Genomic DNA, 21,535 nt, shown 5'->3' with positions numbered 1-21,535 from the left:
ATAACATTTGTAGATTTTAAGAAGGCATATGACTGTCTCCACAGACCTTCAGTATTAAAAATTTTAAGAAATCTAAGACTCCATCCAAAACTAATTAAAATGCAACAACTCACTCTAACCAACACCAAATCAAAAGTGAAGTTTAGAGGAGAAATTTTGGAACCATTCGTCATAAAAACAGGCTTAAGACAAGGTGACTGCCTATCACCATTACTGTTCAACTGTGCACTGGAATACATAATGAGAGAATGGTACAAGGACAATCCAAACATGATAAGAATTGGAAGTGCAAAAGATGATACTAGCTTAAACTGCTTGAGATTCGCTGATGATCTTGCTCTTCTAGCCAACACCGTTCAAGAAGTCGGGCAACAAGTGGAATCACTACAAGAAATGCAGAGAAAGTAGGCCTTAGAATATCATTGGAAAAACGGAGATCATGCTAACTGATCCACCACTTGCAAACAAAATTACAATAGAACAGGAAATCAAAATTGTTGATAAATTTAAATATTTAGGTGAAATAACAACATACAATCTAAATGAGAAGCCATCATGGCAGAATAGAATAAAAAAACTGAACTATGCAAATTACATTACCAAAACTACATACAACAAAAAAAGCTTATCTGTAGATGCAAAATTAAAACACTATAAAACAGTTACGCAACCAGAAATAACGTATGCAGCTGAAACTATCTTCAAAACAACTAATACAGCAGAAATTGACAGAATACGAAAAATAGAAAGAAGAATAATTAGTACATGTATAAATAAACAGTATAAAATAAATGGACATTGGAGAATAGCATCAAATGAAACAGTATATAAGAAAATAGAACCAGTCATGAGCACGATCAGGAAGGAAACGCATCTCATTCTTTTGACATCTGATGAGAACTCCAGAAAATAAGGAAGATATAAAAGAACTCCAAATTACAGTAGCTGACCTAAAAAACCAGACAGGGAAAACCAGAATACTGCAAGACCCGCAAACCAGACTACAAATGAAAATCAATAAAAGGAGTACAGGAAGAGTGGTCTCAGATAAAGAAAGAAAGAAAATACGAAAAAATGAAGAAATATTGGGCAGACATAAGAGCAAAACACCTTTCATATAAGAATAGACTAATAATTATATTACCTAAATATCATATCAAGTTATTGTTGAGCCAAATTGTATCCGTGTGTAACAACTTGTTTACAGCTTTGTATTTTTGACTAGAGTGGTCGAATGAAGGCCATAAAATTAATAATAATAATAATAATAATAATAATAATAATAATAGGCCTCCGGTATGTTCTGCCAGTCGTAAAAGGTGACGAAAAGAACAAACCACTAATAGGGCTAACCCCCCTTTAGTGTGATTAGTTGGTTCAGGAAAGAACTAAAGAAGCCTCGGACAAGCGCCGTCATGGTCGGGGACGACGCTTGAACCCTATGCCCGCCCACAATGGTAACGACACTGCTAGCCAACTGGAAAATGATTTAAATCCAAATAGAGGTGTTTTGCAGGATATGCTTCCTGCAACCACCCTAGAAGGAAAACAAAGACAGAGGATGAGATGGTCAGATGAAGTTAATCGACACCTCATGTTCTGTTATTACCAAGCAACTAACCTAGGAACCAACACAACTGGATACAGATCACAAGTATACACAACATTTATTACCAGATACCCAGAATTAAAATTTTTAACAGAACAACGACTAGCTGATCAGATCCGTGTAATAATCAAAAATAACAGGATACCCCAGTCAGAATTAGAAAACATCAAACAACAAGTACAACAAATACTGGAACAAAATAATGTGCAATCAGAAGAAGAAGAAGAAAATACAGTAATGGACTCAAACATCCCAGAGCAAACAAACAAAGAACAACACACATCAATTAAACAATCAGAGGAAAATGAAATTTTAAGACAGCCACCAGCACAAGCACAAATAGAACACGAAGTGACACAGATGCTAGATATAGAAGAAAAATTTCAGCTAACATATATAGAATACAAAGACACAAATACAGACATAAGACCATTCTTGCATAGACCACCAAATAACCCACAAGTCGAAACAACAATAAAAACTATCGACACAATCATACACAACAAAATAAATGAAAACACAACTATGGAAGAGTTACAACTACTGGTTTATATAGGAGCACTCACTACACTAAATATACACACTAGACAGAGATCAGAACCAACCAACACACAGAAGAAACCCACAAAACCAGCATGGCAACACAGGCTACAGATCAGAATAGAAAAACTGAGAAAAGACATCGGACAGCTAACACAATTTATAAGAAATGAAATCTCGGGAAAAAAACTTAAAAGGTTGGGTAAAATCTCACAACAAGAAGCGACAGAGCAATTAGACGAAAAGAAGCAGAAATTACAAGCATTAGCCAAACGACTCAGAAGATACAAAAAAAGTGAAAATAGAAGGAAACAAAACCAAACATTCAACACAAACCAAAAGAAATTTTACCAGACAATAGATAACACACACATTAAAATAAACAATCCACCAAACATAACAGACATGGAACACTTCTGGAGCAACATATGGTCAAACCCGGTACAACATAACAGGCATGCACAGTGGATACAAGCAGAAACAGACACATACAAGATGATACCACAAATGTCTGAAGTGATAATTTCGCAACATGAAGTCACCCAAGCAATTAATTCTACTCACAATTGGAAAGCCCCTGGAAATGATAAAATAGCAAATTTCTGGTTAAAGAAGTTCACCTCAACACATTCACATCTAACTAAATTATTTAACAGTTACATTGCAGACCCATACACATTCCCTGATACACTTACACATGGAATAACTTATCTGAAACCTAAAGATCAAGCAGACACAGCGAACCCAGCTAAATATCGCCCCATAACATGCCTACCAACAATATACAAAATATTAACTTCAGTCATTAAACAGAAATTATTGACACATACAACACACAACAAAATTATAAATGAAGAACAAAAAGGCTGTTGCAAAGGAGCACGAGGATGCAAAGAGCAACTGATAATAGATGCAGAGGTGACATATCAAGCTAAAACTAAACAAAGGTCGCTACACTACGCATACATTGATTACCAAAAAGCTTTTGATAGTGTACCCCACTCATGGTTACTACAAATATTGGAAATATACAAAGTAGATCCTAAATTGATACAGTTCCTAAACATAGTAATGAAAAATTGGAAAACCACACTTAATATCCAAACAAATTCAAATAATATCACATCACAGCCAATACAGATTAAGCGTGGAATATACCAAGGAGACTCATTAAGTCCTTTCTGGTTCTGCCTTGCTCTGAACCCACTATCCAACATGCTAAATAATACAAATTATGGATACAATATTACTGGAACATACCCACACAAAATCACACATTTGCTGTACATGGATGATCTAAAACTACTGGCAGCAACAAATCAACAACTCAACCAATTACTAAAGATAACAGAAGTATTCAGCAATGATATAAGTATGGCGTTTGGAACAGACAAATGTAAGAAAAATAGCATAGTCAAGGGAAAACACACTAAACAAGAAGATTACATATTGGATAACCACAGCGACTGCATAGAAGCGATGGAAAAAACGGATGCCTATAAATATCTAGGATACAGACAAAAAATAGGAATAGATAATACAAATATTAAAGAAGAACTAAAAGAAAAATATAGACAAAGACTAACAAAAATACTGAAAACAGAATTGACAGCAAGAAACAAGACCAAAGCTATAAATACTTATGCCATACCAATATTGACCTACTCATATGGAGTAGTGAAATGGAGTAACACAGACCTAGAAGCACTCAATACACTTACACGATCACAATGCCACAAATATAGAATACATCACATACATTCAGCAACAGAAAGATTCACATTAAGCAGAAAGGAAGGAGGAAGGGGATTTATCGATATAAAAAACCTACATTATGGACAGGTAGACAATTTAAGAAAATTCTTTATAGAACGAGCAGAAACTAGCAAAATACACAAAGCAATCACTCATATAAATACATCGGCTACACCACTACAATTTCATAACCACCTCTACAACCCTTTAGACCACATAACATCAACAGATACGAAGAAAGTAAATTGGAAAAAGAAAACACTTCATGGCAAGCACCCGTATCATCTAACACAGCCACACATCGATCAGACGCATCCAACACATGGCTAAGAAGAGGCAATATATACAGTGAGACAGAAGGATTCATGATTGCAATACAGGATCAAACAATAAACACCAGGTATTACAGCAAGCATATTATTAAAGATCCCAATACCACAACAGATAAATGCAGACTTTGCAAGCAACAAATAGAAACAGTAGATTACATCACAAGCGGATGTACTATACTAGCAAATACAGAATACCCCAGAAGACATGACAATGTAGCAAAAATAATACATCAACAGCTTGCCTTACAACATAAACTTATAAAACAACACGTTCCCACATACAAGTATGCACCACAAAATGTACTGGAGAATGATGAATACAAATTATACTGGAACAGAACCATTATAACGGATAAAACAACACCACATAACAAACCTGACATCATACTCACCAATAAAAAGAAGAAATTAACACAACTAATCGAAATATCCATACCCAATACAACAAATATACAAAAGAAAACAGGAGAAAAAATTGAAAAATACATCCAACTGGCTGAGGAAGTCAAGGACATGTGGCCTCAGGATAAAGTTGACATTATACCAATTATACTATCAACTACAGGAGTCATACCACACAATATCCACCAGTACATCAATGCAATACAGCTACATCCAAACTTATACATACAACTACAGAAATCTGTAATTATTGATACATGTTCAATTACCCGAAATTTCCTAAATGCAATGTAAGATATACCGTACAGTTAAAAGGAAGTGATGCTTGATCAAGGTCCGCGTCACTTTCCATTTTTAACCAGACTTAACGTCTGAGAAAGTAAAGAAATAATAATAATAATAATAATATCTACATCAGTTGCTTTTACTAAGAAATTGAAGTATGAGGAGCAGGCCACCGATAAATCCGTTAGGCTGTTCTTAATCTAACCTCTATTAGGAGCTAAACATTTCATGCCTGCTGGCAAGTTATCGTGTGTTTACTATGGTTGTGATCGACCGCATGATGTGTTGAAAAGGGAATATCTTGATGTATGTTGATAAAAATCTATAAATATCTAAACAAGGTGTTTGTGGTCATATTTTTGGGCATTGTTGCCAGATGTGCACACAGTCTTTAGCACTTTGACAATGGTTATATAATATTACGGATGAGTATTTCACTAACTTGTAAAGGCCATACATCTATTAAAAAAAATGGAGGAAGTTCATTTATCATCTTTGTCAAATATGACCTAGTGTGCTCACATCTGTCAAGACTTTTGTATAGTTCTCCGCATAGCCCTGATGTCATTCTAACTGGCTCTTGTTGCAAATGATCAAGAAAGACTTTGAAGAAAACATTGGTTAGACTTCAGAGTAATGAACAAGGGGGTGTTTGCAGGACATCTTCTGACAGTGAGTGACTAAGTGCTATAGATACGTATCTTTTATTGGCAGTGATATACATCCCCATTTTGCCTTGTAAAAGCTACTGATGGTGGATCAGTAATAGCAATAAGAAAGAGAATTACAGAGTAATATGTAAGGTGGATAATAATTTCGAATGTCACTTGTGCATCCATGTTTCGTTAGCATAATGGCTAGTATGTCAATATGATAATCGTAAAGGCTTAGTCTGACCCTGTTTTGGAATTCTTATTTTCAGGGTTCCATACCTCACTTGGTAAAAATGGAAGCCTTACAAGATCACTTTCTTGTCTGCCTGCTAGTCTATTAAGCTCCTTTTTTCTCTGGAATGGTTAGAGTTTTCAAATTGAAATGTGGCAAATACTAAGGTCTGTGGTCTCTCAGCAGTGTAAACAAATTAGGCTATTAAGTAATTGTAGTCAAAAGATACAGTCATTTGTCACATATTTTGATACTCGCAAACTCACTTAGCGAAATCTATAGATGAACTATTTGTGTGCATAGTATGCATAACTAGGGTAGTGCCTTCTGCTTTGTTCGCTGTTGTCCACAGATTGCAACACCTTCTAAACTTTTAACGCTAATTAAGGCCTTCGAAGCACAGTTGTTCGGATTGTACGTCTGACCAAAATATGATTCTTTTAGCTCAAGTCTATGGTTTTTGTTAGTCATTTCCATAGAAACTTTCATCCCCCTAATGCATATTTCTTTATATCTAATGAAATACCAATTTTCATAGATTTCCTGTCAAATTTTTTTAAAAAATATATCCAAATATTTTCTTAAAAATTTTCATCCCATTTCACCCTCTTAGGGGTTGAATTTCCAAAAACAGTGAAACATGTATTTGTTTGTTTCTAACAAAGGAGCTAAATACTAAATGTTTATAGATTGAGCTTTGAAAATGCTTTCATAATTAAATAATTTCATAAAAGTTTTCATTCCCTGTTTGTCACTTAGGGGATTGAATTTCCATAAACACTGAAACAAATGTATTTTTTTAAATTTCTAACAGATGTCAGATTCCAGTTTTCATAAACGTAGCTGTAAAAATGCTTTAGTAGTTCTTTAATAATGATTTATTTTCAAAAAAACATGCACTCAATATTTTACTTGCTCAGTGGTTGAATTTCCAAAAATGCTGAAACACGTATTTCTTTATTTCTAACTTAGTACTCAAATACCAATTTTCGTGGTTCTGGCTTCAAAATTGCCTTAATAGTGACCTTTTCACAAAGCCTATTGTCCCCTGTTTCACCCTCTTGTTGTTGTTGTTGCTGTTGCTGTTGCTGTTGTGGTCTTCAGTCCTGAGACTGGTTTGATGCAGCTCTCCATGCTAATCTATCGTGTGCAAGCTCCTTCATCTCCCAGTACTTACTGCAACCTACATCCTTCTGAATCTGCTTAGTGTATTCATCTCTTGGTCTCCCTCTACGATTTTTACCCTCCATGCTGCCCTCCAATGCTAAATTTGTGATCCCCTGATGCCTCAGGACATGTCCTACCAACCGATCCCTTCTTCTAGTCAAGTTGTGCCACAAACTTCTCTTCTCCCCAATCCTATTCAATACCTCCTCATTAGTTACGTGATCTACCCACCTAATCTTCAACATTCTTCTGTAGCACCACATTTTGAAAGCTTCTATTCTCTTCTTGTCCAAACTATTTATTGTCCATGTTTCACTTCCATACATGGCTACACTCCATACAAATACTTTCTGAAACGACTTCCTGACACTTAAATCTATACTCGATGTCAACAAATTTCTATTCTTCAGAAATGCTTTCCTTGCCATTGCCAGTCTACATTTTATATCCTCTCTACTTCGACCATCATCATTTATTTTGCTCCGCAAATAGCAAAATTCCTTTACTACTTCAAGTGTCTCATTTCCTAATCTAATTCCCTCAGCATCACCCGACTTAATTCGACTACATTCCATTATCCTCGTTTTGCTTTTGTTGATGTTCATCTTATACCCTCCTTTCAAGACACTGTCCATTCCGTTCAACTGCTCTTCCAAGTCCTTTGCTGTCTCTGACAGAATTACAATGTCATCGGCGAACCTCAAAGTTTTTATTTCTTCTCCCTGGATTTTAATACCTACTCCAAATTTTTCTTTTGTTTCCTTCACTGCTTGCTCAATATAGAGATTGAATAACATTGGGGAGATGCTACAACACTGTCTCACTGCCTTCCCAACCACTGCTTCCCTTGGATGTCCCTCGATTCTTATAACTGCCATCTGGTTTCTGTACAAATTGTAAATAGCCTTTCGCTCCCTGTATTTTACCCCTGCCACCTTTAGAATTTGAAAGAAAGTATTCCAGTCAACAATTTCAAAAGCTTTCTCTAAGTCTACAAATGCTAGAAACGTAGGTTTGCCTTTCCTTAATCTTTCTTCTAAGATAAGTCGTAAGGTCAGTATTGCCTCACGTGTTCTGACATTTCTACAGAATCCAAACTGATCTTCCCCCGAGGTCAGCATCCACCAGCTTTTCCATTCGTCTGTAAATAATTCGCGTTAGTATTTTGCAGCTGTGACTTATTAAACTGATAGTTCAGTAATTTTCACATCTGTCGACACCTGCTTTTTTTGGGATTGGAATTATTATATTCTTCTCGAAGTCTGAGGGTATTTCGCCTGTCTCGTACATCTTGCTCACCAGATGGTAGAGTTTTGTCAGGACTGGCTCTCCCAAGGCCGTCAGTAGTTCTAATGGAATGTTGTCTACTCCTGTGGCCTTGTTTCGAGTCAGGTCTTTCAGTGCTCTGTCAAACTCTTCACGCAGTATCGTATCTCCCATTTCATCTTCATCTACATCCTCTTCCATTTCCATAATATTGTCCTCAAGTACATCGCCCTTGTATAGACCCTCTATATACTCCTTCCACCTTTCTGCTTTCCCCTCTTTGCTTAGAACTGGGTTTCCATCTGAGCTCCTGATATTCATACAAGTGGCTCTCTTTTTTCCAAAGGTCTCTTTAATTTTCCTGTAGGCTGTATCTATCTTACCCCTCGTGAGATAAGCCTCTATATCCTTACATTTGTCCTCTAGCCATGCCTGCTTAGCCATTTTGCACTTCCTGTCGATCTCATTTTTGAGACGTTTGTATTCCTTTTTGCCTGCTTCATTTACTGCATTTTTATACTTTCTCCTTTCATCAATTAAATTCAGTATATCTTCTGTTACCCAAGGATTTCTACTAGCCCTCGTCTTTTTACTTACTTGATCCTCTGCTGCCTTCAATACTTCATCCCTCAAAGCTACCCATTCATATTCTACTGTATTTCTTTCCCCTATTCCTGTCAATTGTTCCCTTATGCTTTCCCTGAAACTCTGTACAACCTCTGGTTTAATCAGTTTATCCAGGTCCCATCTCCTTAAATTCCCACCTTTTTGCAGTTTCTTCAGTTTTAATCTACAGGTCATAACCAATAGATTATGGTCAGAGTCCACATCTGCCCCTGGAAATGTCCTACAATTTAAAACCTGGTTCCTAAATCTCTGTCTTACCATTATATAATCTATCTGATACCTTTTAGTATCTCCGGGATTCTCCCATGTATACAACCTTCTTTTATGATTCTTGAACCAGGTGTTAGCTATGATTAAGTTATGCTCTGTGCAAAATTCTACCAGACGGCTTCCTCTTTCATTTCTTAGCCCCAATCCATATTCACCTACTACGTTTCCTTCTCTCCCTTTTCCTACTGTCGAATTCCAGTCACCCATGACTATTAAATTTTCGTCTCCCTTCACTATCTGAATAATTTCCTTTATCTCATCATAAATTTCATCAATTTCTTCATCATCTGCAGAGCTAGTTGGCATATAGACTTGTACTACTGTAGTAGGCATGGGCTCCGTGTCTATCTTGGCCACATAAATGCGTTCACTATGCTGTTTGTAGTAGCTTACCCGCAGTCCTATTTTCTTATTCATTATTAAACCTACTCCTGCATTACCCCTATTTGATTTTGTATTTATAACCCTATATTCACCTGACCAGAAGTTGTTCCTCCTGCCACCGACCTTCACTAATTCCCACTATATTTAACTTCCCTTTTTAAATTTTCTAACCTACCTGCCCAATTAAGGGATCTGACATTCCACACTCCGATTCGTAGAATTCCAGTTTTCTTTCTCCTGATAACGACGTCCTCTTGAGTAGTCCCCGCCTGGAGATCCGAATGGGGGACTATTTTATCTCCGGAATATTTTACCCAAGAGGACGGCATCATCATTTAACCATACAGTAAAGCTGCATGCCCTCGGGAAAAATTACGGCTGTAGTTAACCCTTGCTTTCAGCTGTTCACAGTACCACAACAGCAAGGCTGTTTTGGTTAGTGTTACAAGGCAAGATCAGTCAATCATCCAGACTGTTGTCCCTGCAACTACTGAAAAGGCTGCTGCCCCTCTTCAGGAACCATACGTTTGTCTGGCCTCTCAACAGATACCCCTCCGTTGTGGTTGCACCTACGGTACGGCTATCAGTATCATTGAGGCACGCAAGCCTCCCCACCAACGGCAAGGTCCATGCTTCTTGGGGGGGAGGGTTCACCCTCTTAGGGATGGAATATTGAAAAATCCGTCTTTAACGACACCTACAGTATAAGCTTAACACGCTCTGCAAATTTCCAAGTTTCTATCTTTTGTGGCTGGACAATGGTGAGTGAGTGACTGATTTTAGACATTGTGTTTTATGTATGGAGATTAATTTTGTACAGAACCTTCAGAACAAGAATCCAACTCGCACTTGGCCTGTGTGTGTGTGTGTGTGTGTGTGTGTGTGTTTCATCTCTGTAATTGTATTGTATACTCAAAAACGTGTGATTTTTGTTGGTGTTACAGGCTGCTTGAAACTTGATGTTTCAACATCCAAGTTAACTTAGTGTCTATAACAGCAACCGTGTACTTGGTCTTAAATTTTACTGATTTGTCATAGTACCAGTAGCTAAAAATTATTCTTAGTCACATATTGCAAGACAGAAGAAATTTACTTATTTGTTTCATAATTTGTGGCATTTATTGGGATATGAGTGTATTAAGTAAAATAGTTAAAGTACTCTATTTTGTTTAGTTATGATAGTAATAAATTAAACTTAATGACAAGGAACTCAGTCATTCATTCATGGACGTAACGTAATGACACAGTAAGTGCTTGCTGTTTTACAAAGGGAAATAAAAGTGGACATTCTACATTTGTTTCTTTTGAACTTGTTTCTTGTAAGAGAGAACTGTGATATGCTCCCTACATGCAGGTAGACCATCACAAAAATTGAAAATTTACTCATTTGCTATCATCATTCTTAGCTTGGAATGTATCTTCCGTACTGTAGTGGTGTGTATCTAGGAAGGTGGCTGTGCAACCTGCTGTTGCCCTTCTGGTAACTGGCTGTGAAGGGATGAGTACTGTAATGGGCCACTGTTTCTGCATCTGATTCTCACTAGTAGGTTTTACATGCTCGGTAAACTGTCACTGCCACTTGTAATATATCTTGTAATTGCTTTGTGCACCATAATGACCAATGAAGTGGCTAAGTAAGCTCACAATACCTAAACTAACATGAAAATCAATGCTAAATGTTTTACACACACCCCCAAGCGTGTACTATTGGCAGGTGCAGAAGAATGACACTATTGGCTGGAGCGGCACATGGTGCACTAGTGCTAGCTACTATGCATCGCCTCACCACCCACCTTCTTTTGTGCACACCACTGTAATACAGTAGTGAACCACTCAACAGGAGTAAACTGATACTTATAATTTACTTATTAATACTGGTTGCAGGGTATAACCAAGAGGCCTTTAATGTAACTGTTCATATTTCCTAACTTGAGTTATCATGGTGTACTGTTAATAACATTATTTGGAAGTGACAAATGATTCACACATTGGAACATTACATCTTCTTTGATATTCTGTCCAGACTATCATCATATCAGGAAAGTGGAAATGTTTTAAGATTTAATTGCAGTTTGAACTGGTAACATTACTTCTGAGAATACTAAAAAAGTTATTATTTATGAATAAATAAAATAATGTAGCACTATTTTTCAAGATTTTCTAAAAATTTCAGTTTTATCATTTTGTTAACTCTTTACTTCTTCTCATGTGCCCCACTCTGGTGGTGGTGGTGGTGGTGGTGGTGGTGGTGGTGGTGGTGGTGTTGTTGTTTTGGGTCTAGTTGTGAGCTGTGTGGTAGTTAATACATATTGGTAAAGAAGATGAAAGAGCCACCAAATGAGAGATTGGTTTTTTTGAATGAAAGCAACAGAATACTTTGCCTCACCAATGAATACACGATGAATGTAGCAATCAACAGTATTCAGTTACCAGAGCATTTTGCTATTTGACTATAGTGGCTAAAAGCAACACAATAATTATAACTTTCAGCTGGGCCCAATCTTATCACCATTTATATGTAGCCTGTAAGTGGCTGCCAGTAACTTTTATCTGAAATAGTTTCAAATACTGGTACATGAAAAGAATAATGAAGTGTGGATGAAAATTCAGAACTTGAAATGCTGCAAATGAATTTGTTACTGGAACTACAAATAAATCTCTTAGAAATAATTAAAATAATTGTATTGGTCTGCATATAACTGCAGTATTTATTTTGTAAAATTTTTTGTTCGTTCGTTTTCCGTAGGTACCTGATAGAACACGGTGGGAATGTTGCAGCTGTCAACAATGATGCTGAACTTCCAGTTGACATTGCTGAATCAGATGAAATGGAGGAAATGCTTCAACAGAATATTGAAGCTAAAGGTATGTAACAGTTGACTCTTAAATTTTTAATATTTTAATAGCTGCAATAAAATGAAAGTAAACAACCTACAGTGTAAATTGGTGCAGGCAGTGGAGTGAGGAGGGGAGGGAGAGAGTGTACTTTCTGTAACTATTGCTTTGCATATGTTTTAAATACTGAGGATGGAAGGCATCAGAGCCTCTAGATCTAGACCACGCACTCACTAAATTAATACCTGCATCATTATTAAAGGTGATATTGGGATCATAATATTAATATGTGAACACGCTTCCTTTCATTTCTATTAATAAAGGCAATGAATGTTATATGTAGGTTTAAAAGTAAACATTTGCCAACTTTTAATATTTTGAGTATCATCACATTCCTTATTTTAATTGGTAAATTGTCCATTCTAGCAGTAAAAACTTTAAAAAGTTTTTTTCATAAATGCCCAGATTTTGGGCATTTATAACTGCTTTGGGCACATTCCTGGGCAAAAGCCCATTTATAAATGTCCTGCCCACTGGGCAATTGCCCAGCCCACATCACTATCCCTTGATGACACAGAGTTTGCTTGAAGTGAAAAGCCAAAGGAGTGGAAAAACAGCCATAAATGTCTGGAGGATTTGGATTATACAGACAACGTAGTTTTATGAATTCAAGAGAGGTAAGTTAAGGTGTCGGAAATTTTCCCACCACTCTTGCTCTCATAGTGACGCAAGAAGGAAGGCTGCACTCTGCCGGCAGTCAAGCCAATATCTTGGTCACAGGTTTGCACCACACACTTTACCCAATTAATCACAGTGCCACAATCGGTAATGAAAATTCTGACAGTTTATATTGTCACACTTTCAGCACACAGCACATTAAATGTTATGTGTGTCATAGTGAAATTGCATTTCTGTATGTATCATCAGTCATGAACCATCAGTTGTTAGTATGATCATCTTGAGGTTGAAGCTCTTTTGTCTGTGTTTGCTTTAACAATACGTATGTTTTTGGGTGGGGTCTGCCTTTAGCAAAACAGATTAGCTTTTTGTCCCAAAAATATCCGGCAGGCGTGAGCAATTTCACGCACTTTCAATCGGCGATCCTCTGTGACCATTGTGTGTGCTTTCGCAACGATTTCTGGAATAGTGACACATGTTGGCCGACCAGTATGCAGATCATCATAATATCATCATCATCTAAGCTCTCCCGACCAAATTTAAATTAATTTGTCCGCTTGGCAACAGTTGAATATGAAGGAGGAGAGTCCCCAGTGTATTCTGAAAATTGGCATGAATGTCTGTCTGCTTTCATGCCTTTCTTTACGAAGTACTTAGTCACTGTTTGAACCTTGAACCCCCCCCCCCCCGGACTTCGCAAATCATTATGTGGGAACAATAACAGAACCACGTCACTACCACAGCTCTCTTCCAAGAGCACTGGCGTGGCACAATTCAAACGACCCCCGTACCACATATTAGGGTTTCTTCCTGTTCCATTCCAGCATGAAGCTCAGGATGAAAAATTGCTTAACTACCTCTGTGCACACTGTAATTACTTAGCTTCCTTACTTATACTGTTTTTTGAAACTTTGTAAATATCTTTCCTAGGATAGCTTGTGTCCGCCATAGGGTGCCTACCAAGTCTGCTAATTCAGGTTTTTTGGCATATCTGTGAAGCTCTCCTATGGGTCATTCAAACCTGTTATCGTTTATGTTGCTGTTCTTCGTGTACATTCAGTATCCCCTGTTAGTTGTATTTCATATAGGTTCCAAACACTTGAACAGTAGTCTAGGGTGCAACTCTATAGTATTTTGTAAGCAATCACTTCTCCAGATTGATGGCATTTTCACATTATCTACTGACGAACTGAAGCCTGCCACACAGTTTACTTGTGACTGAGCCAGTATGTCCATTCCATTTCTTACACCTGCGTATTATCACACTCAAATATTTGTATGAGTTGATGTGTTCCAGTTGTGACAGTTGACATTGCACTCTTTCTGAACATTTAAAGCAAATTTCCAATGTTCGCAGCACTTCAAAATTTTATCAAGATCTGCTTTGATATTTGAGCAACTTTCCTCACAGTATGTCATTATAGATAACATGTTATCTGCAAAAAGTCTGAGGTTACCATTAATATTGTCTGCAGGTCACTAATATAAACCATAAACAGCAAGGGTCCCAGCACTCTTCCAAGACAAGCCTGCAGCTACTTCGCAACTGTTGATGACTTTCCATTTGAGATGTGCATCCTCCAAACCAAAAAATCCTCAATTGAGTCATAAAAATACCTCTGATAGCTTTACTGAATCATGTGAGATTGGGCTTTCCAGGATTGATGTTTTCAATCTATACTTTTTGTAGCAATGTTGTATCTTGTCTTTCATGGACAATGCTCTTACTGGCTGAGCAATCAAGTCGTGACTACCAGACTGCTATCACTTCTTTACTTCTATCAATAACTCTCCCCTACTTTCCAAATTGCACAGGATTTCTCCTGTACATACTAGTAACCTGACAGGAAGTTTCAGAGTAATGCTCACTCCATTGCAGCATGAAAGAGTTATGCAGGAAAGAAATATCAGTTGAATAAAATGAACTATTAATAAATGACTAATGATAAGTAAAGACGATGTGGAATGTTCTAAGTTCAGGAAAATGACAGTGGGGTGGAAAGCAATATAGAGCATGATTACAAATGACTTGTCTGGTTTGGTATAACTTTATTTCACAAAGTATTATATATAAAAAATAGTGGACAATACTTAGTATCAAAAAGCACATTTCCAAATTTCTTATACATGGCTACAAATGTTCTATGTTCCCTCATCCTGTTAAATGACAAACACCAATGTGATAGTAAATTTCAAGCCAGTCTGTCAGTCTTCAATAGCACAGCACTTATGTGATTCTGGAGTTCAGTCAGTGTTGTCAGCAAAGGTTGTGCATAAACATCGTCTTTCACATGCCATCAGAGAAGAAAATTGGTAACCATATGTTTGGTAGACTGTAGGGGCCATCTGAAGAGTGCCAAGTCATCCAGAGTGTAGTGCCCAGTCCACTACTTTCAAAGTTCTTCCTTCATGTGGTGACATACTTCTTTGCCAATGAAGTGGAGTCTGTCTTGTTGGATTATGAAATTTGCGATATCAACTATTGGTTTAGGGAACACCCAGTCTTGCAACATATGTAGGTAGGTACAGTGTATCCGTTAGTTTTCCCAGGAAAAAAAGTGAAAGCCATACACTTTCATACGTGAAACAGCACAGAAAACATTCACTTTCAGAGAATCTCTTTCAGTCTACAGCAGGGTGCGAATTTTAAAGTCGCCAGTTCTCCATTAGTAACAGAAAATTGACAGCTGTTGATCCAGGCTTACATGTAAATTTTATTTTGTTTTTTAAACACTCTATGGCTACGTTCAGAATAGTATGGACAACATAAATTCATGCACTGTTCAGCTACTATAGAAGTGTATATACTCTTTGCCAAGTGTTGGCATCAATGAGAAAGTCCTGGTTTGTGAAACAAGAGCAGTGGCCCATGTTAAAGAAGGTTGTAGTGTATGGTATGATAGGTCTTTGTTGATATGGCGGCATCCTCCAGCATTCAAATTTTATGGTTACCTGTATTTTATTGTAACTAGACATTTAGTTTATCTGATTTTGTGACAAATTAGTTATTACAATGGAAAAGAGGCAAACAGTCATTTTTTTAGTGTAATACATCCAGTGGGTGTGTAGCTAGTGACAAAAATGTGAAGGACAATGTGATTGTTCCTCATGTGCAGGAAAAACAAATTGCGATTTGTGTGACAGAATCGGCCCATAGTAATAGTGTTTAGCTTGTGCCACGCCACCATTCCCAACTAAAATGAAATTTAATAAAGACTGGTTAAGTAATTTTGAGTGGCTAATGTACAATGATACAACAAAGCTTGCATCTTCCAAATTTTTTGAACTAGTACAAGCTAGTAATGTTGACGAGAAGTGAAAGGGTTTTCTGCACCTCTAAAAGAATTCATTTTTTCTGCATACTCAGAATAAAGTTCACCGTTAAAAAATGGACAGTCAAATGTTTTTCCATCTTAGAAATTTGTTTAATGTGAAGTACTACATAGTTAGACATGATAAGTCATTTAAAGACTTTTTACACATTCTTTGTTTGACACGAAAATTAAATGTCACTGTTAGCACAGTATGGCCAGTGAAAAACAGCACGGAGTATTCATTCATTTTATGGTAGATACACAGAAGCAGGATCTCGTACACAACTACAAAACTGTAAATACATCAGCCTTCTAATTGATGGTGCCACTGCAACTAATCGTGCAGATGTGTAGGTTGGATACATGGATGCAGAAGATGACCACATTGAGGAGGCAATATTAGGTGTAATAGATTTACCGGATTACACTTCCTCTGGTTATTTCACAGCTTTGACAGATTATTGAGAGAGGGCTGTAGGCCCAAATGAATACAGAGAAAAATATTACATTATAGGTGTAGGCATTGGTGACGCTGCAGATGTGGTTGGGCACAAATCAGGATGAGCTATGCAAATGAAACTCTCTTCAAATACTGATAAGCATTCACTGTCTTGCACACCCTTTGCAGTTAGCTGTGATAGATGACTGTCGGGAATATGAACATCTCAAAACATTTGACTCGGTTGTTAGAAATTTTCTCAAATTCTGTTACGGATCAACGAAAAGACTTCGCATGTTAAGAGAAACAGTAAAAGTTCTAGGAGGAGAAATTCATATTCACACTGTCAGTTGATTGACCGGTAAAGTGTGTGTCATTCAAGCTCTCCTTCAATCATGGAAAGCTATTGTGACCCACTCTGAACAGCTAGCCCATAAAACTGATGACGATGCTGCTAAAGCTAAGGGTTTTCTGAAAAATCTAAGGCAATTTAAATTTTTTAGGCTTCCCTACTTCCTCGTGGACTTTTACGAGAAATTGAATCCATTAAGTGTGGCACTACAAAATAAGAAACACCTTATTTCATCACAGGAAATGAAAATTGAACACTGCATCACTGTTTAGGACGACATACACTTTGCTGTTGGACCAAGTGAACAAAGGTTTTTGGAGCAAGTAACCATTTTAGGAAAAATAATTATGTTCACCTGACAAACATTCAAACTGTGGAGTATGAGTACCAGTTTGTAAGAGAAAACTTAATAAAAAAACACAAAGGCATACGTCACGTAAGTTTGCAGTCTGTCTTGTCAAATGTTATTACCTCCCTGCATGTTTGACACATTAGGCTGGCCTCATGATGACAAAATTCCTCAGTTTGGAGATGAAGGTATGTAAGAATCAGATACTTCAGAAGACTTACATTGAAAATTTTTCTACAAGATTTCCCAGTCAGCTTCAGTTGCTCACATTTTGCGCTGTTCTACCAACGAGAACAGCTTCATGTGTAAGAGGTTCCAGATGTAACTGCAGACTAAACACTGCCTACATGACTTGGCTGAAGACACACACACACACACACACACACACACACACACACACACACTAAAGTTTTTGTGTATGGTATGTTTAAATGGACCTTCTTTGTCTGAGTTTGACCGAAGAACTGTCACTGATACGCAGTACTTCTCTGCAGAAAGACAACTCTACACAAACATTAAGTGCTAGACCTTTAGAGTATGGTGCTGAAGTTTGTTTGTGTTTGCAATGCTTACGATGAACCTTAGTAGTCCATTAAACAATTTTACATGTTATTATGTACCAAGATACAGTGTGAACAGTCTGTCTGTCAAACTAACTCCATAGAAGGAGACAGAGTGGGTATTTTTTCATATTCAGATAAAGGGGGTTGTGGCGATCAAAGTGGCTTCAAAGTTGAAATTCCACACCCTGATCTAAACTGTAAATTGGGATTTGCTGTGACCTATGTATGGACATTGTGACAATTCATTTGACCATTTACGTGGAACATCACCTCATCAGTAAACATGAGTCAGGAGTAAAGACACCATTCTCCGTTGCTTCCTGGAAATGTTCACAAATCCATATCTGATGGTGTCGTCACTTGATGAACATTGCAGCAGGTGTATGCGATACTTCTGAGAACTTCTGTAAAGTTTAGAAGGTAGGAGACGAGGTACTGGCAAAAGTAAAGCTGTGAGGACAGGGCGTGAGTCGTGCTTGGGTAGCTCAGTTGGTTGAGCACTTGCCCGTGAAAGGTAAAGGTCCCGAGTTAGTCTAGGTCTGGCACACAGTTTTAATCTGCCAGGAAGTTCCATATTTCTGATGTTTGTGCAGAATCTTCCAAACAGTGGGCAGTGGAATGCCCAGTTTGCTACTTGCACGACATGTAGATTTCTTCGGGCTATAAAGGGAACGCCTGAACACCTCTTTGGCATTCTCCAGTGTTTCACAGGGTGTATATGACCTGAGAGAGCCGGGAAAACCCGGGAATTTTTTCATCCCGGAGAAAACCGGGAAAACCCGGGAATTGTTTAGAATTCCGGGAATTTTTCATTGTTTTAGTTTTCAGTTAAATTTTTGTGATTTTGACTGGTAAGAACCAATACTCTAATGAAGGATATTACTGTATCCCGCTACTGCAGAATAACACTGAGCAACAAAACATGAACAGGAGGAAAAAAAAAGAAGGAAAATAAAACTTAAGTTGCAAAGGAAATGTGCCATATACAACAACAAAACTGCTCATACAAGTGTCTGCCAACAGAAAAGTGTATCAGAAGCTTTAGGAAGATTACGCAATTGCCTCCGATGAGTATGGCGTGACAACTGTTAAAATTAGATTCGTTTGAGCTGCTGCGGGCGGGCTCTTGCGCATGCACAGTTGAGTCGCGAATGAGTAGTACCTTCTCCCGCTTCTCGTTACAGATATGTGGCTGGGTGCCACTACTTAATTTTGCCCCGGTTCTGAAATTAGTAAATCTGGGGCTGATGCACAGAGCAGTCTGAGTTGTGGTGGGGAGGTGGGTCGTCTCCACGTGGCCTGTTTACATTTAGTCATTTTGTTGTTTCCTCTTCATTTATTGCTCTCATGTTAAATGATAACAAAACGGATTTTTGTGGCTGGGAGCTATCAAAATAATTAAAAGACGTTCGTGTAATTACGGAAGGCTAAAATATGTTATCAGTTTTAGATTTTATTTCCACCTTTCTGAGAGTCGAACATTAATCGCTTTACAGAACAATGAAGTTATTTTGGCTGGTTTGCTAAAGAGATTTGGCTTTTATTAATCTTTTCTGTTGAGGCAGTTAACTTATTTAAACGAAGTGTTTAATTTCACACTATTGGCTAGTTTCAACTGTTCGCTGCATTTCAAGTGCACTTATGGCATTATGCCAATAAAGAACCAAACATGAGATAATACAGTACTGTTACTCCAAGAAAATTTGTATATGAATGTGCATTTTAAGCCGAATTATGCGTTTTTGTTTGGTTCATGAAATTCCGACGCTCTTGAAGTATCCTCTGATGTCTTGTTTCAAAATGGTTCAAATGGCTCTGAGCACTATGGGACTTAACTTCTGAGGTCATCAGTCCCCTAGAAGTCAGAACTACTTAAACCTAACTAACCTAAAGATATTACACACATCCATGCCCGAGGCAGGATTCGAACCTGCGACCGTAGCAGCGGCGCGGTTCCAGACTGTAGCGGCTAGAACCGCTCAACCACCCCAGCCGGTGATGTCTTGTTTCTTTTATGACATACTGTAAGATCTTTTAATGTTTTACACATACGAACATATATATGGGCTTCCAGTGTCATCGTAGCTGTGCAAGCTCGGTGACGCTTGTTATCTGGCGCACTCTTGCAACTGCTGAAACGAACCTATTTCTAACAGGTCGCGGGAAAATATTGTGAATGGTGGTTTGAAAAGCGTTACATTCAAAGGAGATTTCCTTTTACCTAAGATGAGCTATGTGCGAGAATGTAAGATGAATTTCTTAAATCACAAAGCGTTTGACTCTCATTTAAAAATCAACTCTCTGAGGACAACCATTTAGAAGAATTTTGAGCCCAGAAGATCAAACATTTACGTCGTTTTTAAAAAATTTTACTGACACATTTGTGTGATGTATCTTAAAGTGTAACAAGTGCAAAACATACCAATATTATATGTGGAAGCTTACCTTCTCTTCCGTCTTATTAATCTTCGAGACTAATATTATAGGTGAATGCTATGTATATTAATTTAAACCATTAACTTTTCTTATTTGTGTGTTCGCGCTGCTTTAAGAGTGATCTTGCTATTGGCTGACTACATCACGTGTCCTATGCTGTCATCAGCTGTTGATCATGTGACATGAGCCATGACTGGTTTACAAAAGCGCATCGCAATCTCGATTTCAATGCTTTGGAAAGTGACATGTAGTTTTTGGTGGAATTCGAATTTACCTTTGTAATACGAAAATATGCAGCGTACATGTTTCTGCATATCAAAGGTCTTTCAAAACGTGTTTTTTCCCACTGAGTTAAGTTTTCTAAAGTGCCGGGAAATTCTACTCCGGTATATAAAACCATTAACATTCAAAGGATTGATGAGTTTTACAGTGCCGACTAAGAGTATACTGTCGGAAAAGGGTATTTTCACCCGGGAGAAAGTGTGTTTTTAACCGGGAAATCTGGGACAAATCCGGGAATTCTTTTTCCTTGTCCACGTATACACCCTGGTTTCAGCTGCAACATCCAGTTGTACAGAGCTTTTTCCCTTTACAGAGGCCACATGTATCCTTGAACTGTCAACACCACTGCTGAATGCTTTGGTGGGTTGGTGGCTGTATGTTGTACAGTCTTCAGAACACAAACTGCATGGTAATGATGGAATCAGTCTTCTAATATTGCAGCAAGCAAAATACATACTTTCTGTTGATCAGTCACAATTTTGCAAACTGCTATCACCCTGCCTCTTGGTGAATCACCATGAAACCTGCAGTGACATAAACAGAACATTAAAGTATGCTCTTTTCATTGATTATCAACACAAACTAGTGGACATTATATATTTGAAGCTATGATGTCAAAATCTGGTGAACCATTTGCAATCACCCTGCAAGTAGTATTGGTAGAGGGGAGATGGAAAGAAATAGCAGGGGACATTTTCAGGCGATGTGTTTTGTGAGGAAGGAGAGGTGAGCTGTTGAGCAAAAAGGTAGACCAACAGCTGTACG

General features: G+C 37.6%; 1 protein-coding gene across 6 annotated transcripts in view; it reads left to right on the top strand.

Annotated features, from left to right (window-relative positions):
• The window catches only part of LOC126260807 (protein phosphatase 1 regulatory subunit 12A), a 350,453-nt gene that overhangs the window by 98,591 nt on the left and 230,327 nt on the right, over window positions 1–21,535 (top strand). For all 6 annotated transcript variants that reach the window (XM_049958170.1, XM_049958169.1, XM_049958171.1 and 3 more), the window contains exon 3: window positions 12,269–12,387. In XM_049958170.1, the coding sequence (XP_049814127.1) occupies window positions 12,269–12,387 (119 nt within the window). The remainder of the gene's footprint in view (window positions 1–12,268; window positions 12,388–21,535) is intronic.

The sequence above is a fragment of the Schistocerca nitens genome, chromosome 5, assembly GCF_023898315.1.
Source record: "Schistocerca nitens isolate TAMUIC-IGC-003100 chromosome 5, iqSchNite1.1, whole genome shotgun sequence".
NCBI classification, from domain to species: Eukaryota; Metazoa; Arthropoda; class Insecta; order Orthoptera; family Acrididae; genus Schistocerca; species Schistocerca nitens.
Note: the sequence above shows the minus strand (reverse complement) of the source record. Positions and strands in the feature narration are given on the sequence as shown.